The following is a 27,603-nucleotide window of genomic DNA, read 5'->3' on the forward strand; positions in this document are numbered from 1 at the left end:
AGCCAGAGAGAGGAGAGCCCGGCGAGTTGTGCCGGCGAGAGTGGACGGACGGCATACCACCACCAGCTCCTCGCCTCTCTCTCCTCCCTCTCCTCTCTGTCCGTCCTCGTCTCGCGGCGTGACTTTTATTCGCGGGGGCCCGTTGCTTCCCAGGCCGCACCGTTGCTCCTTTCTCTCTCTCTCGCTCTCCCTGTTTCTCTTTCTCCTTCTCCCTCTCCCCGTATCTCCCTCTCCTCTATCCGACTCGCTCGCTCCGTCGGTCGGTGTGTGTTTGGTCGAGTCCGTGGTGGTTCTCGTCTCGTGAGTCAGGGAGAGGTGCAGCGGCAGCGTCGAGAGCTCGCGAAATGCCAGTGATTCGACGCGACTTCAGCTACGCGCACTACGAGAGTTTTTCTCCTCGCGAGACGAGGGGACCGGAGAACCGCCGCCGCCGCTGCCGCTGCCGCCACCGCCACCGCCACCGCCACCGCCGCTGCCACCGCTGCCGCCGCCGCCGCCGCCGCCGTCGCGCCTGCCTGCCTGCCTCGCTGGCTGCGACGACCGCCAGCTTCTTGCCTGCTGCCGCCTCGCTGGTTCCCCGGTCCTACGTGCCGACTCTGATAAGGGTGGACCCGCGTCGCGACGACCCGCGTCTCCTCGAGTATACTTGGTACCGACACTAGTGACGGGGACCAGCTGCGGATCGGTGATGGCCATTTGAAACTGTCCGGAGGTTTTTATTACGCTGTGGAAAGTCGAATCGCTGCGAGCGTGATCTCGTTCTATGGATCTATCGAAGGTCTTGGCCAGATTTCAGGGGAGTTTTGTGCTTGTTGTTCGCGTCGGCGAGTTCCGCGGACGCGGATGGCTACCGGTGCGATCGAACGTGGAGACGATCACCGACACTGTGATGCTGAGGAGAGTTGGAGAAGGTTTCAGAGCCTGATGGCTAGCTGTCCTTTTCCGAGTAGCTGCCGCGAGCTGCTCTAGGAAGCGTTTCTCGCAAGTGGATAGCGAGAGACTCTTTCCGGAGCAATCGATTGCAACTGGACACCTAGCTTCGGCACCTTCAGGGTCTCCTTGCAGGACGTTCGTGAGATTCATAGAATCGAATTGTACTCGCTGCGATTCGCATCTTTCACAGATTCGAACCGATTCGAGATGCTTCAAGGTCCATCACTGCTGCAGTACCACCTCTCGCTGATCCTGGACCGAGGTTCCCGCTATCCCTCCTCTCTCTCTCTCTCTCTCTCTCTCGCTCCCTTGCTCCCTTTGCTTCCTTCGCGTTCTCCAACCGTCGAGCAACGTCACTCTGTCCGTGGTTCCCTCCATCGGTCCTTCTCGCCAGTTTTTCATTCGAATCTCGCGATAGACGCGGTGTTTACGTGCGCTGGATTATTCGGCTCGGGGGGACGCCGAAAAGTGGCGTCCAGGTTAGAGGACGATACGAGTCTTGTGTCGGGAAGGATACGCCGCGCGTCGGAACCTTGGATTTACGTGAACGCGAGATCGAAGCTGCTCGAGTGAAAGAGGACCCTGTAACCGGCGCGACTCCCTCGCCGGGGAATTACGCGAGCTCCAGAGATTTCTGAGGAACGCGGCAGGTAGGTGGAGGAGCCGAGCGGGATTGGACCAGTGTTTCGTTGCTCGCGTCGATCTCTGTGCCTCGGGATACACGTCTGATCGCTTGGATCTTTCGCTAACTTTCGTGGAAACTCGTGTTCTTTGATAATCTCGACCGTTCTATCGATAGTACTCCTTCTCGAAGAATCAAGTAATCTTTTCCATGCTCCAAGCCGACTTGTCGACTACAAAGAGCTCTGTTGCGCAACGAAGCTCGGTCGAGATGAAAAAGATTCGAAAATCGTAAGCGTGATTGCATATAAAAATTCAGTCTAATATCATTCACGCGTCGAGTGAACGTATCGAAGCAGCTGACACGGGAAATAAGCTTCTACCAAAGGAAATTCGCTGTTTTCGCGAGTTACACCTAGGAAAATTTTCTTTTCGCGTACGCAACAACAATCGACGCAGCGAAACGTACGCGTAAACTTGTAGAATTTCATTCGCCTCGCTCAAAGACGTCGACCGCGTCCCACGAGCCGCTATTTACTCGGGAAAACAGTGGAACATTGGTCCAACGATGCAGGCCTCTCCGCCTGCGCATAAAGTTTCACCGGAATCAGAGTGGCGCGATGTTACGCGACGTCCTCCCTGTCGTCGTGAATGTGCACGGAGCAAGCGTAACGCGAAATCACGCCGGTCGACGCAAACGTTCAGATTACTGGCCGATGTCGACGACTGGGCCATCGACGACAACAAATTTCCGATACATACTCTTCCACCGAGCAATACTTAGTAACTTCAAGTTCGATTATTATCACGAGAAAAGGTTTTACAGACGAAAAATCGAGTTATAGAGTCCTCGCGCTTCGAGTTGCGGAGGTTTTCACAGAAGAGTGGAAACGAGCGAAGAAACTCGACGAGTTACAGGAATTTTCGTGTTAGAGGCTCGACCGTATTATCGCGGGGCATAAATTTTCGTGCCGGTTGAAATCTCGGCTTTATTTACGAACCATCGACGCCACTAGACCTTTCACTTAAAGCGTCCACTCGAAATTGTTTCTGCTTTTCAGTCACGATACCGTTTATCGCCTAGCCCGGCGAGCGCATTATATTATCTCTTTATAGTTCCTGTTAATTGACCATGGAATTGCCCCTTATTAAAACCTCGTGGATGTAATCCGATAACCGGGCTCGCTTTGCGCTATTTTTCACCGGTGGTTCGATGAACCGTGCAGCCCCTCGCGCGATCCCCTCTGCCTTGACAAAGTGAAATTTCGCTTAACGCCGGTGATCGAAATTCGAACCGCGACGCGGGACAACGAGATCGTACCAGATTAATGAACCGCGGACGGTGTATTCTCGTTTAGAAAAAAAAAGAGAGAAAAACGATCGGCTACAACAGTGAGTTACGATAGAAATCCGGTATCGCAACGAACGTTTCCGTTGAAACTTCTGCTCTAACGACTTTCGTGCGATTGCTATAAATCCGTAGAAATCGTGCAGCGATTCAGCAACGTTCCATGAATATTTATGAAACGGCTAACACTCCGACGACCCGAGAAACAAGACTCCTCTAATCGGCGAAAGAAAAGAATCGAAAGAATCCAGCGGCGAACACCGCGCCGGGAGATTTCGCGTTCCCCAAAAATGGCGGTGCGTCGAGCGTGCCACCGAGGCGGACCCGTGTGACCGCGGTTCCTTCGTGTTTCCAGTGAGACCCCGGTGTGTTGCGTGAGGTTCACGGACCGATCGAACGAACCGTCTTCCACGAAGACGAGAATCCTCGGAGGAAGGACTGGCCAGAGTCCGATACGCGGGTGCATCGCGTGAAAGACGTGAAGGAGCGTGTTGGTTGCGATTCGTCACGTTTTGATGGTTCTACGGTGGTGCAACGTTGGCAACGTGTATCGTGCAGTTTCGATTTTTCGATCGGCCGGTGTACCGTGGCGGCGTCGCGTTTCCCGCCGCCTCGAAATAATAAACACGGGACGAGCCTTGGGCGGCGGGACGAGGGGAGGCCGAAGAAATCGGTGTCGTAATCGTTCGAGGGCGGAGAAAGTATCGTCCAAGATCTTCTCAGCGATCCGAGATAGTTTCGAAGGAGGCGCGTGCACGGAGAACGGTATCGCGGCCCGCTCGGCGGATCGAATCTCTGAGAAAGTGACTAAAACCAGTCGCTAGAAACGAGACTGCCGCGCGTCGAGTTTATCCATTGGACACAGTGCCGGAGGCTCGCGAAAAACGGAATCGACGGAACGAAAAGTCGGCGATCATCGCGAACGGAAACGCGTCGTGTTCTCGAGGGGAAAGAATACAAAAGGGGCCCGGATAGATCCGCCCGGAGCTGTGTACGGCTGATATAACATCATTAACTTTCGAAGCCGCGAGACAACGTTGCAATGTGAATCGGATTCCCTGGACGCGGAACCAACCGGGGAAGATGATTCCACGCTGAAACGCGGCACATCGTCGCGAATCGCGCTTAACGTCGTTTTCCATGCGGCAAGCCGAGTGCCGAATCGGTTTTTGTCGAAGGAGGATCCTGGCTGGCCGCAGGGCGGAGGGAAGGAAAGCGACCACGGTAGCGGGAGCAGCAGAAGCACAGGAGAAAAGGGAGGAGAAGGGCGATGAAGAAGAAGGAGGAGGAACGGCGCGGCCACGGCACGTCGAAAAAGGAAAGCCACGTTGATTCGCGACTGGAAGGCCTCGGTGTTGCACCTTAAGATCGCAGAAACGCGCAAGCGTGCTCGCCCGCTCGCTGGAGAACCGGGATCGAGAGAGGAACGAGCGCCGATACGAGCGGATGAGAGAGAGAGACGGCTGGAGAACCAGTGCGGAGAGTGCTCGCGAGGTCTCTCTCGCGTTAGAAGGACTCCGGGAGGACGCGTGGCTCGCTCGAAGGGCCGGAATCGAGTCCCCGATCCGCGAGGAATCCTCCTTCGGCCGACTCCTCTTTCGGATTCGATCCCACCGGCCGATAACTCGTCGGATGTCCGAATAATACGGGGGAATCGGTTCGAAATTTATTGCAACGAATGTACCGCGGCGCGGTCGGCTCCGACGAGATACAGGATCGTTGTCTTCGGTGAAACAATCGGGACGACCGGTCTCCAACGAATTTACCGAAAGCGGAAACCGATCGATCTCCGGTACGACGTCGCCTGAGGAATTCGAGGTTCTCGTTTCCGTTCGGTCGCCGAGGCTCGCCGCACACATGAGATCTCCGTATTCGAAGAAAAAGTCCCGGAGACGCGCGAACGGCTCTCCGAATGGCAGAAACGCGGTGACGCGAGCGGAAGGACACGTCTGAGCGACGAAGGGCCGAACCCATGAGGCCATTGTCCTTCGAGAACTTGAGGAGGCTCGTGGGCCGCAAGAAGGACCGTAACGAGCCGTCCTTCAAGCGCAGCGAGTCCTTCAAGCGGATATCCATCAGGAAGAGCTACCTGGACCGAGGCAAGCGGCGCAACAAGCTTCAGAAGAGCCTGGAGCCGACGGTGCCGCTCGCGGTCGATCCGAACTCGAACAACGAGAAGCCGCTCGAGAGGACGATCATCAAGGAGGATATCATTAAAAAGGAGCCGAAGAGCATCGCGGCGAAGGACGATGTCTCGATAAAGGAGCAGCTGAAACCGAAGAAGCTGCAGGACGATACTCTGAGCCGCGAGTCGATCAGCTACGACGAATGGCTGCAGGGCGTCAGCTCGTCATCGCGGGAGAAGCTCGACGAAGATCAGCCGCAGATCAAGTCGCAGCAGCAGCAGCAGCAGCAGCAACAGGGGAGGAACAAGAACAGCAGGCTCTCGGCGAACTCTCAGAAGTCGAGCGAGGCGGCCGACCACGTGGCCGAGGATCTGAAGGTCCTCGAGCTGGAAGCGTCGCCCGTCTTGCCCTCGAAACCGTTCCGCGCCTCGAACGAGGCTGTCCAGGAGAAAGGCGGCGAGCAAGAGATTCTGCAGGCGCAGGAGCCCTCGGTCGAAGGACCCCCCAGCGTCAGCATCAGCCTAGGCAGGATCTGGAGGGACGCGGTGCCGGTCCCTTACCCTTCCCCCTCCGGCCCGTCGGTCCACCATTCGCTGGACAGCGCTCTCAAGGAGAGGAAACCTCAGCCCACGGTCGCCAGGACCGTTTCCGCGCCGGAGAAGACCGTCGCCGGCAAGGATGTCTCGTCCGCTTTCGGCTTCTCCCTCAGGATCGCCAAGCTGGCCGACTTTCGTGCAGGGTTGTTATCCGTCGTGTTCTATTCTCGTCGACGATGAAATTGCTTCGCTGGCCGGGTCTGTTTTCAAATTTCCGTGGAACCCCTCTCTCGGGGGAAACCAGTCTCGTTCTTGTTCGAAGGAAAGTAGAGGACGGTCCGCGCGATCGAATGGGGAATTCAGTTCGCGACGGGACGTTCAGTGAACGCGGTAATCCTAGCTTAATCGACGTAGGCTTCTCCAGTGGCATCGAGAGTGAGGCACGTCCAGTGTGAATGGAATCGAGGGAAAAGATCAGAGTCACTCTGCGAACCGGCGAGAGAGCGACTGTGCATCGATTGCGCGGGGAAAAACGCGTCTATTAAGCGAGGATGACTGTGCGCGTTCCGGAGTGCGGGGAGGAAATTGAATTTTCGATTCGATCGGAGATCGTCCGGCAGACGCGCGGACGGCTAACGTAGTGATTTCTCAAAGGAACCGCGAAAACACTCTCGGTCCGGCCAATTTCATCGTTCGACTCGCGTTCGAATCGAAATGGAATGTGTAACGTGGCTACAGGGGCACGAGGAACGGCTTCTTCAATCGTCGAGCGCAGAAGCCGGCGCCGAGCGTCAGCGCGGACGGCTACTTCAAGCGGACGAACGCCTCGAGGCGGTCGAGCTCTCGGCGCCGCGGGAAGCGGACCTCGCAGAGGACGAAGAAGACGCAGAAGCAGCAGCAGCAGCAACAGCAGCAGCATCAGCAGCCGACTCGTTCGAACAGCCCGGTGTGGTTCGTACCGCCGGAGAGGCGGCGATCGCGTCGTCAGCGACGAGTCTGGCGGGAGATCAGGTACTTCCCGGAGACGGAGGACCCGGTGATCGAGAGGATCGACGACTGGTCGTCGAACCTCTCCGACGACCAGTTCGACGATCTGAAGCTCCTGCTTTCCGGGGACTTCAACGACAGGCGGGACGAGGGCGCGCTGAACTCGCTGGTCTCGTCCTCCGTGGGCTCGTTCTCGGCCACGTCCTCGTCGTCGTCGGCGACGGCGACCGCCTGCACCGCGCCGAAGATCAGCGACTTCAACGAGGACAAACTCTTCTCCGAGGAGCTGCGCACCAGCGGGCTGCTCGCGCGACGTACCACCTGGCAACCGGCCACGTCCAACTACTTCGCCAGCAACCAGTTTCTCAGCTTCTTGTCCAAGGGACAGGGCAATCTTATCGGCAAAGAGAAGAAGTCGCGCACGGAAGCGACGTACTACAGGTGTCTGTCGTCGACTGATACCGATACCGAGACCGAGGACGAGCCCAGTCGCCTCGGCGCGGAGCGGAGGAAGAGTTCGCACGCAGCGCAGAGGCAGCAGCATCTCAAGAGGCAGAGGTCGGGATTGAGGCGGAGGCCTCTCAGACGGAAGTCCCAGCTGCGGAAGGCTTCCGGTCAGCCGGTCTTCCTCGTCCGGAAGTGCTCGTCTTTGAGGAAGAGACCCAGTAAGGATTAGAATGCGATTGATCGTTGCGTTGATCTTGGGTTGGGATCGATTGTCCTTGATTGTCTGAAGAATGATGCGACGTTCGCGAAGCTATTCTTCTTTTCAAAAGTATCTCCTTTTTCTCTGAATCTTACATCCATTGGGTGGAAAGAATGATTCCTTCTAGAGCCAGCCTAGCTGGATCCATCAGCGACGAGCGCGAACTCGGCCCAGTAACTCGGAATTTCCACGTGTCTCCGGGCCGTCTTTAAAACCGCCTGGCGACCCGTCCCCCGCTGCGTCGCCAGTAATTAAGTTTTTATCGACTCTCGAATTAGTTGCGCAAGCACCGAGTATCTCGGGCCGCCTGGAACAGTTCCGTCGACCGTAACTTCGCGAACGATACCCGCGAGCCTTCGAGTAAACAGTTTTAGTGCCCTGAATTAGCATAAACACGTTCCTCGCGAGCGGACAAACGCTCCGCGAGACGTTCCCACCTAGCGACAGATGCCGGCCGGCCTCGAGGATCGATCTGTCCGCCTCCGTTGTCTCCGATTCGACTCGCGATCGGCGTTAATTACGCAACAAGCCGGTCCGGTTTGGCTCGATCGCGGTTTTTGTCTCGCGTGGACTCGATTCGCCGCGCGCGCGCGCGCACACGTCCTGCTAATCGGCAACGTTCCTCCACTTCTTTCGACGTATTTTCCCGTTGGACGCGACACACTGCCCGATCGCCAGTCCCCCGCACGAGTTCGTTCTCGTTTGAATCAGGAATTCACGGCTGTACGGGGGTTGGATATGCTGCGTTGCTCTCTTTCTACACAACAGACTTTCTTCCACAAGCAATTTCTCTACAATTCGAAGAACATGGTTTTCGGAAAATCGGTTAGATCGAAATGTCCTCGAAACATTCTTGCTACCAAGCAAGCTACCACTATCCTCTAACCCTTTGCAGTTTGACGTGCTCGTTTCTCACTTTGAGGTTTACGTCGACAGTTCATTCAATGACAGCTTAACACGTCAAGCGCCATGTCAGTCACTGGTGACTGACGCTTCTGAATGACTAAAAACCAATCGTAACATACAAGGTAACCGATGTGAAATAAAAATGTTTAACAACGCAACTAAGTTGATAATAGTGTAACGCCAACGGTTCAACGCCGAACAATTCATAACTATTCCTTCTTTTCTTTGCTACAAAAGACAAACTCTATAGGAAAATGCTTAAGATTTGGCGCTTAACGTGTTAATATGACGCTCTATTTATTTATTCAAGAATATTCGGAAGTCAGTGAAATGTTACCTTTAAATGGTACAGTTGTGACGCTACAAATAAACATAGAAAAAATTGTTAAAATAGAATGTCGAGTCTGACTCGACACAGGACTGCCAAGGGCTAAAGTATTCAGCACCGAACTATTCGAATCATTTACCGTTGATCCTCTTCCTCTTCGACGTCCGCGCGCTTCGCGAACAGGGAACGTCGAAACGCTCTCCCCGCGTATGCAACGTAAACAGGAGAGAAGCCGCGCAGCGAGCAAAGGGTTAATCGTCTATCTCGATGTCAATGTCCTAGCCGCGGGTTAAACGGGCAGCTTGTGCTTAATAGGCGCAGGATTCACGCGCGCTCGGCAGAAAAATTCTTCATCCGCGCGCTGACCATAACTCGACCGTGCAATAATTCCCTTCGACGTGTGCGCATTCGTGGGCCCGACCGCCGCGGAATATGCACTTCGCCCGGAGGACCAGTCGATCCGCGTACCGATAATTTTAACTAGCGGCTAGATAGCCCGACGAGCTGCAGTCCCGAGACGCGCTCCGAGCCTGGAGTCCTTCGTTCGGACTCGCGTGGAACCGTCGCCGCGCCAATTGCCCCATCCTCTATCTCGAAACATCGGCTTGGGACTTTGAATTAATAGAACTAACGAGCATTTAATATGATGGATATCTAATGATTATAAAAATTGTAGCAGTGGATTATTTTCAGTTTCTCGAGACGTTCGTTGTAGCATACGAACCTATTTATGTTTGAAATATATGCTTTTAAGATGTCAATCACTGTGAAAGGAAACCGAGTCATTTTGATCGGTAGCTCTAGTGTTAATCTGCTGATTTTCGAAAGAATTCAGTTAAATAGTCGCCGTTGTTGATAGATTTACGGACAGGTTTCAACAGTTTATTTGATTGTCTGAGAGAAATAAGAAAACAAGAGATAAACGAACGAAGGAAGCAGAGAAGACAAAAGGCAAACTGTTGGAAGGGGAATGGGAATTCTCCCATCGGTTGATAACGCGTTAAGATGCAAAATAACCGCGCCCATCTCCCGGGGGAAATTCCATCGGGCAGATTTCAGTTAATTCGATTCCCTTGCCGATCAATGCGAGGATCGCGCGAAAGCGCGTATGTTTTCTAAACGAATCGAGCGATAATGCCACCGCGTGGCCCAGTTCCGTTCTATGCCGGTGCTCTCGCACCTGGAAAAATCGTGTCTCGGCCGTTAGCCGATCGATCCTAGGCATTTTCTCGAGTTACGAGGCGTGACGCCGGCATGCCGACTCGTTTCGCGTCAGCCGAGACACGTGGGCAAGCTTGTTGCGCCCCGTAGCAAATTTACAATGCGTATTTCCCTCGGTTGAATTTCACGAACGAGAAACCCGTTCGTTTCTTTCTCGCGGAATTAATCATAGTTCCTTGAATCGCTGGCCGGCAGCGAGCACGGGATCGAATGCCTCGGAAACATTCGCCGAACGATCCTCTTAAACGGATAGCACCGATCCCTTATGCTTTACGCCGCATTCTTCGGGAGCTGTTTGCACGAGTGTTGGCGCTAGATCTATCGTCCAATTAGACCGACTTGTCCGGGATATCTTGTAAAAGTTCGGAGAGTTTATTTCCCGGGATTTCAGTGCTTGGTCATTTGAACGTGTCGGGCGTTGAGAACTTGAAAATTTGAGAGGTTGAGAATTTCGAAATTTGAGAAGGTGAGAATTCAGAAATGGAAGAGGTTGAGAATTAAATTTGAAGATCTGAGAAGTTGAGAATTTAGAAATTTGAGAAGTTGAGAAATTAAAAACTTGACAAGTTGAGAATTTAGAAATCTGAGAAGTTGAGGATTAAAAAATTTGAAGATCTAAGAAGTTGAGAACTCAGTAACTTGAGAATTTGAGAATTTAGAAATTTGAGAAGTTGAGGATTAAAAAATTTGAAGATCTGGGAAGTTGAGAATTTAAGAATTTGAAGCTTTGAGTGGTTGAGAATCAGGAGATTCGAAGATTTGAAACGCGAAGAGTTTGATCATTTGAAAATTGGAAATTTTCAAATACAAAGCATTTAGGCGATTAGAAACTTCCATTCGGCCCGGCATTTCTCCGGAGCTTCCGAGTATACATTTCAAACGTTCCATTTAGCCGCGAATGAAATAGATACTCCATGAAACTTTGTCGTGGAACTTTGCATCTCGCTAAGTCATCCACGGTATAAACGCATAAAACCCCAACGGCCTGGGTCATAAATATTAACGCTTGCGCGCGCGCGCGGGGCAGATAGATTCCCGGCGGAAAGCTGCGCGCTCGCGCTCGCGCTCGACCCTTCCTTTGGAAGCGCATTCTTCTCTCCTTTCGCGAATCAAGAATCTAACGGCGATTCCTCGAAGCGGTCGCGCCGATATCGGAATTTCAACAAATCTCGCGGAGTGCTTTCGAGTATTCCGAAGTTAATTAGAGCCCGTTTCTGCAACGCCGCGCGGCGGCTCGGATTCCGATCGGCGAAACCAGTTTCCCCGTCGAATCATTGAATCAGAATCGGCTCGGATGATATTAATTGTCATTGGCCGGCGGCGGAACACGTCGATCGCTTAATTAATACGGTAACTGAACCTCTGCTTCTTCGCGCTTTGACACGGTTACCGTCATCTTGGAACAATTCCGTTTCCATTCAGGGAAAAGCTCAACCTTGACGGATCATCGAGTTTTACCTATCTCCATATCTGTTTCTCAAATAGAAGACATTCATTTTCTCAATTTTATTTCTTAACCAGACTTCCTACCGACTCAATTATCAATTAATCAACTCGACTTCGAATCTCTATAGAAACTTCCAGAATGCATCTACCGATTCGATCGATTTAAATCGATCTCCGTTATAATTCCTCGGAGAATCATCTGTTCTTTTCACAAATGAAACACGAAATCAAAACCTAAGCAACAAACTCGAAGACTTATAGTAACCGATCAGGTAATACGCAAACTAGACAAGTCGATTGAAATCCGAACAAAATCACTCTTACAGTTTCTCTGAAACGATTGAAAGATCTCGATGCAACAGAGCTCGGTGCTTTCATCGTTAACAAGAAGAAAAGCCTCGCGATGAACCTTGATCAAAAAGTGTTCGATTCGAATCTGTACCGCTGCGTCGAAGATGTTATGCACCTCCAGAGATTTGCTCGCTCGGATCAGCTTCTCCGTGCCCCTTTCGGTCGGCCCAGCCTAGCCGGTCGTCGTCTCCTTTTCCGATCGTCGAAACCGGCGACGATTTCCAGCTGCGAGCGTTCACCGATCGTCCTCGGGATTCCTCCCGGTACGCGTCGCAATGCGGCGACAAATTATCCTGAACGAGACCGGCGCGAGTCTATCGAGAGGCAGGCGTCCTTTTTCGGCGTCGATGGAAATCAGCGCGGCTTGTTGAGAAATTGGCGTCTCTCTATTTAACCGGCGGGTCGAGGGCGAGATAATCCAGTCCGCGGCGATCCTCGCGCGTTCCCGCAACATTCTGAGCGTGTCGGGATCCAGGAGATGGACCGTAGCTATAGTTTGTACATAGCGTCCGTCCACGGTGGGTAGTTCACCCTCGATTAACGCGGCGAGGTAAACTATTTCGAAGCGATTCCATTTCTCGGCAGACTATAGATTTCCATGCTACCTTGCGAAACCGCGATGCAACTTCCGCGTGAATTATTCCGGTAGATCCCCTGTATCAGACTATAGAGTATTACTATTTCGTTATGTTTATAGACAATGGCTGGAAAGATATCCGAGGTAAACCTTGAGATAAGGATTTCCTTGGGACAACAGGTTTCTTTCCCTCGTTTCTTAATCTGTTGCTCTACGATTCGTTTTACTAGCGAATATAATTACTCGGTTGCCAAAAGTTTGGTTATTTGAAATCTTGAGTATTCTATTGCAACTGAATATTCTACTGTTTATCGATGCACGTAACTTGACTAATTCTGTTCTCTTTCCAGGGGACATAACGCAAAAGGGCTACGAAAAGAAAAGGACACGTCTACTTCAGCAGTATGCCTCGAAGCAGCTGGGTGAGTCTGAAGTTTCCCGTAGCTCGCAGCATATAGTCTAGCCTACTTTAATGATCATTGCTCATCGTCATCTCATTCGGCAGGCCAGGCCGAGCAAACGCGCGCGCGCGCGCGCGGACGAGGAGCCTCGCGAGACGAGACCGTACACCCGCGTTTCTCTGAGGCAGTCCGCTTCCGCGGCGCGGATTCACGCGCCGTTTCCTTGGCTCGTGTTCGCTCGGGTTTTACTTTTACCGTGGAAAACGGAGGCGCAACGACGCCCACGGCCGCCGGAAACCGTCCTACCTCGCGTCTCGATTCCATCGAACGATCGTTCGCAAGAACGTTGGCCGCGGTTTCGTCGTTGCTCGCGCTAACGTTGCAGGTTCTTATCTAAACTCTTTCGCGTGCGCGTCAGGCGTACGGATAACGTCGATGTAGACGCATCGGCAGAGCGATCGACGTTCAGCTTTCCAAACTCTAACCCGAGATAGCGATTCTATCAAATCTCTCAACTTCTCTATCATTTCGAACTGAGCTTCAGGTAGACGACGATCGAAACTCGGAGGATCTTTGAAATGCTTCGATTCCGTTTCAAAGTATCCCGCGACGGATGCTAGTGTTTCCGTTACTAGAACTACCGAGCAATTTTTATATAGGAACTCTAAGAACGCTGACATTTCAATCGACGATTCGATTCGCGTATCAAGAGATCAATTTCCTTAGTAATTTCGCAGAGCGTCTGTTCTTTTTAATAACCGAGGAAGAATTTACGAGTAGGTCGGTTTCACGCGTTTGGTAGTTCTAGCGTTAAATTCGGTGTCCAGATCGGTCGAGTCTAAGTTCGTCGATTCGGGGCATCGATTGTTCGATTCCGGCGACGACTCGCATTTTCGATTCGTTCCGAAAGGCTCCCGTCCTCGCGCTCGGCCGCGATAATCTCGAGGCGGCGCGCGTTGCGCCTGGACGTGGCGCAACGCGGCCGGCCTCTCCCGGCGTGGTTGGCCGTAATATTAATCGCGTTCCGATTCTCAAGAGACACGGGCTCGCTTTCCGCGGCGCACAATGCCGGCAGATGCAATCGTAATGGGAATAAACGGAGGAGCGAGCGGACACGACCGTCGTTCTCCGTTCGTCGCCAGCCACCGGTTTTCCTCTGTTGCGCAACCGTCGCAGCGCGGAGCTTATCGCGCAGCGAGCGCGCGCGCTCGGACCTCCGTTGTCGCCAGCCATCGTTCCGAACACTTTTCCGCCGACTCAGCGACCGTGTCGCGCGCGACCGCCATTGTTGCGCAATTCGAGAACGATCGAACGCACCGCGGATCTCCTTTTCCTTCCTTATCCTTGGATGCCATTCGGCCCCCGACGACGCACGCTTCGGTTGGGTTATTAGTCATAGTTCTGTTCGAGGCTTTCGCGCGAGAGCCGTGTCCTGGAAGAAATTTATCCGAACGTTTCGCCACTATTGCAGCCGGCTTCGTTGAAAACGCACCGGCGACGAGGGTCGCCGGTCGTTCGCAATCCTACGTCGAGCTATTCGACGTTGAATTTATTGGAATAGCTAAATAGTCGATGGATTTTTATCTGTTGTGTATCATATACTCGTAACAATTGGAAATATCAGTCCTCGAGCGTTCCCCGCGAGAAAGCAACGTTCCGTTCACGTAGTAGCTCTCTCGCGGAGGTTCAAATTATATCTTCCTGCCCTCCCTGACCCTTAGATACCAGCTGGTCTCCGACGATCGCATCTTTCCTGCTATTACAGATACGTAGAAGATAGAAATCTCCGAGGATTCGGGATCCACCGCAGTCCCCGCGAGAAAGCTATGCTTGCGCTCGCGGAATAGCTCTCTCGCGGAGGTCCCAATTATGTTGCTAACGCTTCCCGAACCACCGATTCTTATCCGCGTACACTCTTCCGTTTCACGACAGCTGCAGTTAATGACACCACTTTCCTATCGGGAATTTCACAGGCGATTTCCAATACGTTATCAGTGACACCTTTCGTTACTTTACCTTATCATCGGTAATTGCGAAGGGGTGTTTGTTCCGCTTGAACTTCAGATTGCAGTTTCCTGTGTATAACGTGCAGGGAAAGATTGTAACAGGAGCGTTAACCACCGAGTTTCAGGGTTTTCGAGGAAAGTTTAACAATTATCAGTTGAATCCAGTGGGTTTTCTCGACGTAAAATCTGAACAGCGATCGAATCGTTGGAACGGTTGAATGCGCCTGTTAGATGCGTTTTCTTCGTCGACGTATTCTCCGAAATAGTTCGATTAATAGATCAGAATGGGATACATTACACAGGGTATCCCACAATTTCTTTCAAACCGAATGGAACGCAGAATCGTCAGATTTCCAGCGTGGCCGAGCAGCGCACTGGCTAGCCGCGAGCACGGTCGCGGTTGCGACCGCAGCTGCAATCGTTCGAACCGCTGCAATCGGTTGCAGCCAACATACTGTTTAACTGTACCTGCATGCGGAAGAGCCACTTCCGCGTTATCCGCTCGTTATACGCGGCATACATCTGCTATTGTTGCGTACGCGACACGAAGCAATTTTCCAGCGAGCCTTCTCGACGCGTGCCGAGTTTTCCCTCGGTCTGGTCACTTGGGTGATCTAATTATCGATTCGTTAACCCCTTGCTTCGTAATAACGCGTCAGTCTCGTGGTGAAGATTCCAAACAGAATGTTATTCGATTCTTTCCAATTGAAATTAACCCTTTGGCTAAAGACTATTAATAGATTCCTCGATAACCCTACTATATCGAAAAATAGTTTAACCATTCCTAAACAATAATCCTAAGAAAAATTATTGACAACTCCTCGGTTAATTACTAATCGTTAGAAGACTAGATACCAAATAATCGCAGCAATCTTCTGTAATCGATCATTACGACTTAGAGCAAACGTGAACATAGTATATGCTCAGAATTCTTCTCTTCTCGATGAATCGTGAACGACAAAGTAGTTGAGAAATAGATCGCAGAGCAAGGGGTCAATCATTTCCCCAATAGTTTCCTCGGCCGCGTTATCTGCGATCTGCTCGAAACACATCGTTGCTCCTGGCCCGTTCCTCTTACCGGGACTCTTCGAACCGTACCGGTTTCATTGTAGCAACAATGCTCGGGTCGCAGCTCGCTGAATACACTTATTCGACTATTATGCATTGTTCGCGACGATGGGAACTAATTCGATTATCGTTTTTAAAGACTGCCAGCCAGTTCCGGGCCGCCGATACCGTCATTAAATCGATTAGGTGTCTGTTGTTCGAAATCGTTTAGCCGATAGCCTATTACGGGTTACAAACGCTGTTCAAATAGAGCCGGGTTAAGAACTCGTTAACACGTTCACTGGCACAGGAATCTTGACCGTTTAATCTTCTATTCTTTCTCGGCGAGGATCAACAGAAACAATCGTTAATTATATGATATCGAGACTCTTCCGTTACACTGTTATCTAGTAACTCGCTCCGTTAAACGCATTTACCAGACGTGTAATTGTTTCCGAGCGAATCGCTAACTGCGATCATCGATTATCACATTAACAGCGAACGGGTTAACGAGATACTGTCCTACCTAGTATCAAAAATCATTTGCATCGTGGAAGCGCGCGCAAAAGGGAAGCTGCCAACCGATTCCCGCTAACGGTGTAGAACATTAAGAGCACGTCCGTACGACGAGCATACTCGCGTTGTTAATCACTTGGGTCGGAAGCTAATCCGCGCGTATTTCTGAAAATAAATCTATTTCGTTCTCGTAATCACGTTAGTGTAACAGTAATCTAATATTCATATTTTCTTCGCGCAAGCAATCGAGAAGATCCGGCTTTTAGCAGTCGCATCACGCGCGAAATAAGTAATTCCAAGCTAAGTGGCTGAACAGCGTTCGTCACGCGTGCTTTTCGCTGAAAATTAGTTGGATATCGAGTTCAGACGAGACCGTTGAAAAACGGTGCCGAGGCAGATGATTCCATTTCCCCGACGAACCTCCGGAATTTCAGTCCGATGATCCGTAGTGCCTGTCGCGCGTGTTCCAGCGGGCGCCATTTGTACGGGATCGGCGCGCTCTTCGTTTCGACGCGCGTATACTCGCTCGGCGCTGTTCGCCGTTACTCGAGCGGGCATCGAAAAACGCGCCGACGGAGTCGAAGCTCTCGTCGATAGTTTACTCGCGATCCCGGCGATTGGCTGTTGTATACTTTCGTTTCTCGAGCGCGGACGCCGTTCGGGCCGGCGGCGCGATGTGGAAATTGTTCGCGGCGCGTCGGACCGCAAAGCGTTAATTGGCGGGGAATTAAAAGATGCAATTAGAAGGTAGATTTCCAGCCGATCCGGGGAGAGAACGAGCGTCCCGCGGCCGATCCCGGTTTGATTCACGAGCGTGTCCCAAGACGACCACGTAACCGCGAACAAAAGAGCCTCCACCTGACGACGCGTCCGACCGATGATTATCCCGTCGCCCGCCGTCATTGTGCTCGGCTGATCGGTTGCGGCAACCGGGCTCTTCCGCGGTCGGTCTCGAATGCTTGGCACCGGGCCGGGTCAACAGTTCACGTTTTGCACGCGACCGGATCGCGTTCCGCGGCTTACGAAACCGAAAAAAGAAAGAAAGAAAGAATACTGGAATTGTTCGTCGCGCACGCGAGTCGCGGGAGAGGGGAACAAAGCAACGCGTTTCCAGCGGTTCAACGGATGCTCGTTCGCCCGTTGAAATCGACGTAACCGTGCCATGCTGTCTGCTGCGTGCTTCAGTTTGTCTGTAAGTTGGAAATGTTGTTTGGAACGTTGAAACGAGATTCGAGGATCTCCGAATTCTCTTTGATTCGAATCATCCTGGAAACAATAATGTCTTATCTTCTGCACTGCTCGGTTCGTCCATTGAAACATTAGAAAAATTGAAACGCGTAGATCGACAATTTTTATAGTTCCCATTCGAATCATCCTGGAACTAGAGACGCGATTTATTCGAAACAATGCATGTGCATTGCTCGATTCATCTACACGTTTGAAGCATTGTCAAAATTGAAACGCGTAGACTGTTAACAAGCTTCCTGTAATTCCCTCCGATTCGAACAACATATTTTGCGAATGACTCGAGCAAGACTGGCGATACGAAGGTAACGAACACGAGAAAGTGATGGCGTCCACGTTCGCCCGTAGAATCGAGCGACGCGCCGTGTACCCGAGGAAACGAGGCATTTGTTCGTGTAAATCAATTCCGTCGATCGAGCTCGGTCGCGTACGCGGCCGCTGAATGGACCGAGAGTTCGATTTACATTGGTGGTCACGATATTGTCACGGTCCGACCGCAGCCCGCTCGGACGTTATTAAATTCCGTGGAGCGTGACTTACGCGTGAACATTAGCCTATTCTAATAGCGTCGAGTCAGATTCGAGCAGACCGTGACCGCAACCGTATTACGGGCATTCCGTGGCAGCGAGCAACAACGGTATAACGCAACACGCCCGGAGAGCGCGCGCGTTTCGTGTATCGTTTTCCGATAGTTCGTTCTTCCCGCTTTTTCGTTCTAATTGCGCGGCACGATCTCATCCGCGCGAGCACCAGCGCGCGGCCCGCTCAACTTTGCACATTCGGTTCGCCGATATTCCCCTCGTTAACCTTTGCGCCGCGAGCCGATGACTGGAAATTTTACATCCGAAATTCGCTACTTTTCCGGCGAGGCTTCGCGGCTCCGCCCCGTGAAACTTTAGACGACGGCTCCGCTAATGGCAGTTCCAAATGGACTCCGGATTCGTTTCCCCGCGGAATTGGAATTCCAGATTGCACGGGGAAAGTAATTATCGGGCCGCGGATCTTCATGCGCTTATGGCACGCGTGAATTCGTAAGACACAAGAAGACGTTTAATTCGACTGAGATTGATCGCTCGTCGAGTCCATTTAGATCGAGCTCTGAATTTCCTTGCTCCCAACTGCTTCGCATTATTCTATTTGAATCCTTGTTAACGCAAACGTCGTCGTTATCGTTCGAACGAGCGCACGCGATCGAAACGAAAAGTCCGTTGACCCAATGGAAGCAACGTTCGTTTGACACAGAGAAACCATCGAGATCCTCGATCCATTCCCCGGCGCAATTGATGAATCCCGACACCTGTCCAGCATCCCGAAGAACCTCGGTCTCGAATGCACGAGGAGCGCAACCCCTCCGAGGGAAGGACCGTTCGAGGGAAGCAGCGAATTTCCCCGTGGCGCGCGATTTTAATTATTAAAGCTCTAAAAATATAACCGGTGGCTGGCGTAAACGCGCGGAGCGGAAAGCGACGCCGCGCGTTCCCCCTTCGTCCGAGAATCGGAACGAGAATAGGTGGTAGTCGGAGGGTGAGAAAAAGAAAGAGAGAGAAAGAGAGCGGCTGCGAGAGGAACGCGAGAGGGAGGAGGAGAATCGACGCGCGAGTGTGCGAGAGGGGAGCGAAGGAGAGAGAGAAAGAGAGAGAGAGAGAGAGAGAGAGAGAGAGAAGGAGAGGGAGAGAGTCTGGAGAGGGTGGCTTTTGCATATATGCACACGTGTGTGGCGCACAGGGGCTGGAAACGATGGAGGAGGTGTCGGCGTCCTCGGTATCGAAAGGGTCGAGAGAACCGGGTATGGAAGCGGTGGCGGAGGCGGTGTTGGTGTTGGTGTCGGCGTCGGTGTCGGCGTCGGTGGCCGACCACAGCCACGTGCACGCCGCACGCAACGCCGTGTCACGCACAACGAGAAGCGCTATCATTCAGGTAGCGCGACGCATTGCACGAATCAGCGTGTAGTTTACTCTACTTTCTAGTTTTCTTCTCTCTGTTGTTTTTTCATCGTTCTCGTTTCATCTTTCTTTCGTTTCTCTTCTTATTTCCTTCTTGTTCGTTCATGTTTCTCTTCTTTTTTTTTCTTGTCTACGGTAGGCATCTCGCGTCTCGGCCGGTTACTAACCGCGAGTCAAAGGGCATAGGTGCGAGGAGAAGCGTGTCCGCTCGGTCTAGCGTTGTCTGCCACTTGAAGAGTGTTCAAACCGAGAGCTAAATTCACTTTTCGAAATGTCTCTGTGGAAACTAAGTCCATCTATTCAGAATTTGATTGATTTACAGTTCAGTTTGATGAAACATCTCTTATCTATTTAAAAATTGCGAACGGAAGAAGTCAGGAATCATTCTGACCTGCTTGGTATTTTTGTTAATCGGTGAATATTCATCTTTCTCGTCGTTTTCTATGTTAATTTGCTGTTCGACTATGTAAACAGATTGACGAAAAAGGGAGTATTGCTCCTGTACCGCATAGGTTTCAAGTGGTAGACAGTTACAGCAGTGACCCCTGGGTCGAATTCGTATTGGTACAGTTGTACAATGAAACGCTGGAGAAAGAAAATAGAAAGCGAGATGCATAACGGAAAATGAAGAAACAAGCTAGAGCGAGCGAACGATTTCCCTTGCACTCTGCACTTTTCGCTTGCGACCTGTCGGCCAGGACGCGGGAGGTCGACTATACGTTGTTTCGTTTGTTTGATTGTCCGCCTCGTTAACGTCACACGCTTAGAGAACTTAGAAGCGTTCTTTAGAAGCTGAGGCTGACGGAGGCACACACGCCCGTACGTCTAACATCGTTCGTCATCGTTCATTCATTAGAGACACCGCTAATAGTGCCGTTCATTTGTCATTTTTCCGTTTCACTCCTCCGTGGTGACACTGTGGTCGTTCCGTTGCCCGTTGGGGATGCGTTTTGCCATGCTCACCGAGCAGTGTGCATCTTTCACTGTGTGGACTCGACACTGTACACGTAGCTGTCCGTTTCAACTGTTCGTTCGAACCTTCCTTGTTTCACTACCTCTCTGTCGATTCACGTTTCCTTTCGTTTCTGTTCGTTACGATTCGTTTTCGATCGATCGCCGCGAAAGCTTCCGTCGGTTACTCGAAACCGTTCGAAATCTGGCTTCCCAACCGAGAAACGTCTCGATTTACTCGTTGATTGAAATTTTACGGAAGATTTATAGTTTAGCGCGAAATATATCGTTCTAAAAGGTTTATATATCAACCCTTTGCCGACGAATGTCGTTTCGAGATGAAATGTTCATAGAAGACTAAGTCGCAAATGATTTAATTACTCGAACGAGAGATCAGTAGCTTCCCGTTCTATTAACGAAGCGAGTGATATATAATTTAGCTTCGTCTGTTTTGTACATTTCAAAGAATCTTCGTCTGCAAAGGGTTGATTCGTTTATTTATCTTGTTCCCGTTAAACTTGTTCCATTACAATGGGGTTACGAGCGGAAGAAGTAAGGAGGAAATTAGTTGGCTAGTTGAAAAGAGTCGTCGTCGGAGGAGCGACTCGCAGAAAAGCGAAAGAGGATCGGTTGTCTTTACACGCGACGGGAAGGGGGCGAAATTGTACGGGAAAGGCGAGCAAACATCGGACCGGGAGCCGCGAATCGCTGTCAGCCCGTCGAGCACTCGTCGTGTAATTGCGATGCCGTTGGTCCTCGTCTTAATTAAGCGCACGCGTGGACCCTCGGGCTCCGCGCGCGGCTCGTTCGCGAATTTTTCTCGCGACTGCCATTCACCGGTGGGTTTTCCTTGGGGAAACGCTTCGAAATTACGTCGCGTGGAATCACTCCGCGTCATCTTTTTTTATTCGTCTCTTTTTCTCAATTAAATCCTCAATCGGGAAGTCAGATTTCCAGCGGAAATTGTACGTATCCGATATTTCCGTCGGACCCAAACGCGAATTACTAAGTTAACCCAGTTATGCCTGCATTCCTTTTTTTCAACGCTAGAACTACCGTTCCTAATCTCATCCTTCATATTTCTTACAAAAGTACACGTTCCTTGAGAAATTACCGGACAAATATAAATCAATTAAGATCTCAATGAACGCGCGTTATTTCCCGGAAGAGACTGTAAAAAAAAAGTCAGTCGAAACGCTCGTTAGTTCCAGCGTTGAAGTTAATTTCGAAGGTTTCAGTAAACAGAAATGAGATCCGCGCGTTATCGTTAGCCAGCTTTCAAAAGAGCACGGTTGAAAGACGAACCGTCGAAGACTGAAAAATCGAATTGCCTCTAAATCGTTGTACCGGAAGCGTGATAGGCGTATCTGGGTTAATGGACGCCGGTGTGCCGCGAAAACGCGTGTAAATAGCGTGCCAGAATTTGTTTCTCGATCACCGAGCCTGTGTTGTGAGTGTGCACGGTTTAGACCATCATCATCATCATCATCATCATCATCATCATCATCATCATCATCATTATTATTATCATCATCATCATCATCATCATCATCTTCATCTTCATCATCATCATCATCATTACCCACGCACGTAGACACATCATGTACAGTAACCATTGGTCGTCGACCGACCAGCGAAATTTCGTTTGATCGTGTTTTCTCCAACGTTTCAGTTTGCTTTCTCCTGTCCCCGGTTCGATTCGCGTTCGCCCAGCCCGTGCCTCCTCGGCGAAAGATTAATTCGCGGAGGATCACGGGACGCGGACGGCGCGTCGTAGCTTAAGCCATCATCATCTCACGTTTCACGATTCATCCCGTAATTAATCTCAGTAATCCGTAATCCGTAAATCATTCATTCTCATCAGTAGTTGATCAAGCGTACGTGTGATTCAACCTCTTCGCGTCCTGTACGACTCATAGAGCCGGATTCACTTTTAGCCGGAGCTTCATCCTTATTCTTAGAGTTTACGTCCAGCTGTTAGAGCGAACTTCATACGTCATTGTTCATGTCTCATCTGCAACGATGTTCCCTTTCTTTCTGCCCGAAGAATAGATATGCTAATCTTTTTTCATTCTTTGTGCTCGGGTGGTCCTTTGCTGGTGGAGTTATCAAATTTTCACATGGAACATGATCATGAAACGTATTCACCTGATCAACAGAATAATCCAGACCAGTATCGGAAAATCTAATTTCTTGATTACATCCATTAACACGCTTATTAAGAAATTAGATTCGATCACCGTTCAGCGAATCGAAACGAATCCGATTTCCTGCATCGGATCGATCTCCATCGGACCACCACCAATGGAACGCCCTGTGTAGTTTGGCCCAAATCCTCAACAACCTTGCGCCGAGAACTCGACTCGACGCCTAGTTATCTAGATTAACAGTTACTGTAATTGTATGTAAATTACCACACGTTGCCGTTACATAGAGAGTAGCACTAGAACTTAGATGTTTGCATCATAAACACAGCGACAGAATTTCAGACCGAGATTCCGTAGATTCCGCTGCGTTCCGCTGGCGACCAGCAAGAGCTCTGCGCCAGTCGACGAACGCGGGGGACGCTGAACTGAAACGACGAAAATCCACCACGAGAAAAAGCGTCGCGTCGCGTCGCGCCGCGCCGCAAACCGCGGGGTTTGAAGAGGTTGACACGTGTTCCTTGATCGTAGCTCGCTTGCTTGTAAATCCCCCGCGCGTACCGATTCGAGCGGAGACGCTTTTACACCTTAGATACCTTTGTAATTCGACTTAGCCGGGACCGGTTGTTCCACCTTCGAGATTGCAGCCCGGCCATTCGTCGGCATTCTTGCGACTCGGCTCGACTACGCTCGACTCGGGTCGGCTCCGGGCCAGAATCTCTCTCTCAGCCCGGAGTCGCGGATCTTACTCGGCCGCGCAACACCTTCATTTTTCCGCGACGGCCATTAGCCCTCCCGCGGCTCGGCCGTTGATCGGGATCCAGATAAATTCCCCCCCCGTTCTCGGTGAACGATGATAATCCCGGGGACTCGTGATAACGTTGCAACGATGGCTTATGAAATATATCCAACGTCCCTCTCCTGTTTCTTCCTTTATCTTCCAGCTTTTTTTTTTCGTCTCTTCTTCCATTGACGCAATGATTTCGTGACCAGACTGGCTAATGCTCTGGATCAGGGACTAAATGCGTGACTTTGTATCCTCTGAATGGGATGGTAAACGACGGATTCCACGGAGAACGAAATTGCGATCGGGGGAGGAGTGTATTCGTCGAAGTAATCCAAACTTCTCTGAATAAGATATGGCGAAGCTTGAATTGTTCGGGAAAAGTTGTTCCCGCTTTCGCAATCTTGTCCCCCGTGGAACTCGAGATTCGTACGGCGTGTTCTCGAAGTCTGATAGGGAATCAAATATTAATAGTTTCCGCTCCGCTGGAGATAATAACGGCGTGGGAAGGAAAACGCAGGGGTTACTCGTTTAGCGTCTATCCTTGACCTCCATCGCTCCGCGTGGAAAGTCTGTACCGCGTTTTTCTAGACCGGTGAACGCGCTCCGCAGATCCGATTGTAACAGTCGACGATGAAAATCGTCAGACGATCGTATCGTTGCACGCGTACCACTCTCGTCTCGTAGATCGATGATCGTAACGATCGAATCGACGTTTCTATCATTGTCAAGCCCGACGCGTTTCCTGGAATAATTCCCTTCGCGAAGCTCCGATGAAATTCCGTTTTGCTTCGTTATTCGCCGTTAATGTTCCGCGTCGATCAGAATACTCCGAATATTCAGAGAAATAAGCTGTAAACAGGGGAGAAAAAAGCCGAGTGGAATTCCATTCACGTTTCCACGTTATTCTCTCTCTGAAAGAGTTATGAGCGCGTGAAAACCGCAGTCTAGTAATAACACGTTGTTGCGGTCGCATTTCGAGTCGCGTTGCATTCTCGTAAGATTTTTCTCTCGCGCCGTAGACTCACTGGGAAACTCGTTAGAACGCAGCTTTGACTAATCGATTACGTTCCACGAGGTTCCAAACGGATTCCAGTATGCCAGCATAGAATCTCCGCGGAACAAGTACAATTCGGTGAAACGACGTGATTAATTAACCGTCTCACTGAAATTCGAGGACATTCGAAAGCCGGGGTTAACCGGTTTGACCCGCGAATGACTCGTGCGTCGGTGTAGGCTCGAGTCGACGCGTGTCTCTAATTTATTTTCAATTTTCGAGCGTTCGAGCTCGACGCGTAACACGAACGCGACAGGACGCGAGGGGGTTAAACGCTGTCGAAGTTGAAATTACGCGTGGGAAGTCGTTGATCGAGTCGCGCGTCACAGACCCACCTCCTCGTCCGACCCTCCCCGCGCCACAGAGAGACCCAGGGCTGCGAACAATCGATAAAAGTGAAATCGTCGTCGCAGCTTCCGAAGGTGGAACGACCGATCGTCGTGGTCGTCGTCGTCGTCGTCGTCGGCGGCGGCGCCGTCTATGGCCGCGCCTAAAGAAACGATCCCATTAAAATTCATTGCAGCCGACCGGCCGCGATTGCGCGTCTATTTCGCCGGTGGATCGACGCGCCGGAGAACGTTTCGGCTCCGCGGTAAACGATTCGAGATAAATGGCCCGACCGGCCGCTCATTCCTGCCGGAATAACGCGTTTCCGGTCTGTCGCGCTTCGCGGAGGAATCGCTTGTCGGATCGATGTCGCTTTCGCGTGAACCACTCGTCGGCCGAATCAATGGCCGACTGCTGATCAAAAAGTAGAGAAACGTCGTTCGGTATACGATCTTTGAAATTTCCTTTGAAATGGGAGATCGAGGTTATGGAGTATTTGATTGTTTTACCGGATATATCACGAAATTCAATCAGTTATTGTAGAGAGAGTCAATCAATTATAAGATCTGGAAGAAATCTAGAAAGTTAACTAGGCCGATGAGTAGCTTATACATCTATTAATACGGTAGTGTTACTAAGCGCTGCAGAGCTATGAGCTATAGTCAAGAATCAAGATTCTCGAAAAGTAATGATTCAGTGATTAGTATTCCATGGGTGTTGGTTGGAGCCCTCGCTAGCCCACGCTTTCGTCAGTGAAAACAGAAAGTCATTCCCCTGTCTCTCTAACACATCCGAGTAGAACCATTTATCTCGCATCGTTCTAACAAAAACACTCCAAGAATCTAACATGTAAATAACCTAACAGCGAGCCTCGGATTAGTGTAACGACTGTCCCCGGATTAGCGTTACTCGAACCTTCCCCGTCACGTTCTTTGCTCACCGATCACTGCCAGACGCACCTTATTCGTCCCTTATGCAAAGAGTGTCGAAGGAATCTTGAAACCGTCCCCGGTTTAGCGTCGCCCGACCTCCCCCGATATCGTTACACCAATCCAGCGAGGCGACCGCCTCGCGGCGTCGTTTCTTTAGGCTGGTCCCGTCGCAATGTCCATCGAGGGGACCGAACACGTAGCACCCTGCCGATCCCCGTAGCGCTCCTTTCTCTGTCTATGTGGCGTTGTTGTTGTTGTGTTGCATGCAGGAGGCCGGCTAGTACCTGGCGGGATCGCTAGTCCCCCGGGATCTGGCGGCTCGACCGGAAACACCGGGAACTCGAATTCGGCGGCTGCGAGACGCGGCAATCGCAGACTCACGCGCAATGAGAGCCGCTATCATTCCGGTGAGTACATCACAGCTGGGACGATCGAAACGGTCCGATGCGGCGATCAATGAGGAAGGGAGAAAAAGTATATTGACACGTTCAATGCCGAGGAAAAGATCGGTTACTCGTATCGTTTCATTGTCGACCGGAAAGACCGGGAGAAGTCGAAGCAACTAATCGACCAAGCAATTCTAGACTCTTTCAACGAAATTAATCATCGAACGCTTACGAAAGAAATCCTTCATAGACGATTGATTTCAATGATTACCGAATACATTCATTAGAATTCATAAGCTTTCGATGGTTTTTCTATAATTCCGACGCGATCTCGTTACGCTCTCGTTTGTTCGTAACGTGCACCGCCAAGGTGTCTCGCGCGGCGAGATTTCCCTAGGAAAATCGGCGCGCATCGCGGCGGTGCACGCGGCACTGAACGTGTTAACGGGTCCTTAACCCTCGGACGACGCGGGCTCTTAACCGTGTACTTATTCAAAGTATAGAGAGCCCGCGGGACGATTCGCGGGCCGTTTCCCCGTTACCGTCGCTCGTCGCAAAACCGGCTTCGTCCTGCCTCGCAGTTTTCCGTTTCGTTCTTTTCCTTGGAGATACGCGCGCGTCGCTCGCCGATTATTCCGCGATTACGCGGCCCGTTAAACGATTACGTTAACTCTCGAACGGGGAGGGGGGACACGCGATTCATCGAGGTTTATCGGACCGACGATTCCCGCGTTGTTTACGAACGCGTATCTCGCGCCGTAAGCGCGGATTCGAGCGAAGCCGAAACAACGCTCCTTTTCGAGCGTTAACGTATCGTGTTCCACGGCACACCCTGTGTATCCGTCGATTCGCTTCGCTGTTTCCTCTTTATCGTCGCGACGGTGCATCGTTGTTGTTTCACCCCGTAGATCCGCGAGGTCGAGAGAGTAAAAATCGGACGGACGGGCTACGGGGGCACTGTTGTTCTCTTTTATTTATAAGATTCGGAGTAGCCATTTAGCTCGCGTCCCGAGCGGGATGATTCTCGGAGCGCGCTCTCGAGCCTCGCCGAGGCGAGGCCGCTTCAAGATATTCAAATTTTATGGAAGAATTAGCAACGAGGCCGCCGGTGTCCAAGGGTTGATCCGGAAAACGGGAAACTAGACTCGGCGGATCCACGATCAGTGAAACGCGACGCTGTTTTTTTCTCGCGATCCCGTAATATCTTGCTCTAGAAACGGAACAGTGGTGTCGCAATAACGATCTGTCGTTCAATCGTGGAACGATAGCTGTAACGGCTCGTTCAATTACGAGAATCGCGTGATAATAGATACGATTGGCAATCGTTTCAAATAACTCGGAACTCTGTTCGAATCTCTAGAGTCTCGTATGGAATCGCTTCCCGAAAACTTCCAGCAACGAATGCACCGAGACAGAGCCGCGCAGTTCAATAATGATTCGTTGCACGCATGATCGCTCCGAATCTCGAACAACCGTTAACGTTCTTGCGGGCATTTAATTCGCTCTCGCACCGGTCCCATTCGAGCGCGGCTAGATTCGATTATCGATGGCTTATCAGCGAAGCTTATCAGACTGATCGAGGGTCGGTCGATCGGGAGATATCGGAAGGAGTCGCCGAAGTTGAAGTTGCTCGGGAGCTTATAAACTTGCGGCGGATTCCGCCTCGGATCTCGCTTGTTCGGGCTCGCTCGGGAATCGCGACTCGCTCGCTGGCCAAGTAATTGCGCAACATTAAGCTCGATTAGCTCGGCACACGGAAACATGGTCCGCGAGTGCGA

The 27,603-nt window shown here is 51.2% G+C and overlaps 1 protein-coding gene across 1 annotated transcript in view; it reads left to right on the plus strand.

The window, feature by feature from the left end:
• The first annotated feature begins 427 nt into the window (after positions 1 to 427).
• Positions 428 to 27,603, plus strand: part of DIP2 (disco-interacting protein 2) — a 50,462-nt gene continuing 23,286 nt past the window's right edge. The window contains exons 1-6 of the mRNA XM_076369467.1: positions 428 to 649; positions 3,258 to 5,767; positions 6,303 to 7,216; positions 12,437 to 12,508; positions 19,027 to 19,218; positions 25,709 to 25,846. Coding sequence (XP_076225582.1) covers positions 4,875 to 5,767; positions 6,303 to 7,216; positions 12,437 to 12,508; positions 19,027 to 19,218; positions 25,709 to 25,846 — 2,209 coding nt within the window. The 5' untranslated portion in view covers positions 428 to 649; positions 3,258 to 4,874. The remainder of the gene's footprint in view (positions 650 to 3,257; positions 5,768 to 6,302; positions 7,217 to 12,436; positions 12,509 to 19,026; positions 19,219 to 25,708; positions 25,847 to 27,603) is intronic.

This window comes from Nomia melanderi, chromosome 7 (genome assembly GCF_051020985.1).
Source record: "Nomia melanderi isolate GNS246 chromosome 7, iyNomMela1, whole genome shotgun sequence".
Taxonomy (NCBI): Eukaryota; Metazoa; Arthropoda; class Insecta; order Hymenoptera; family Halictidae; genus Nomia; species Nomia melanderi.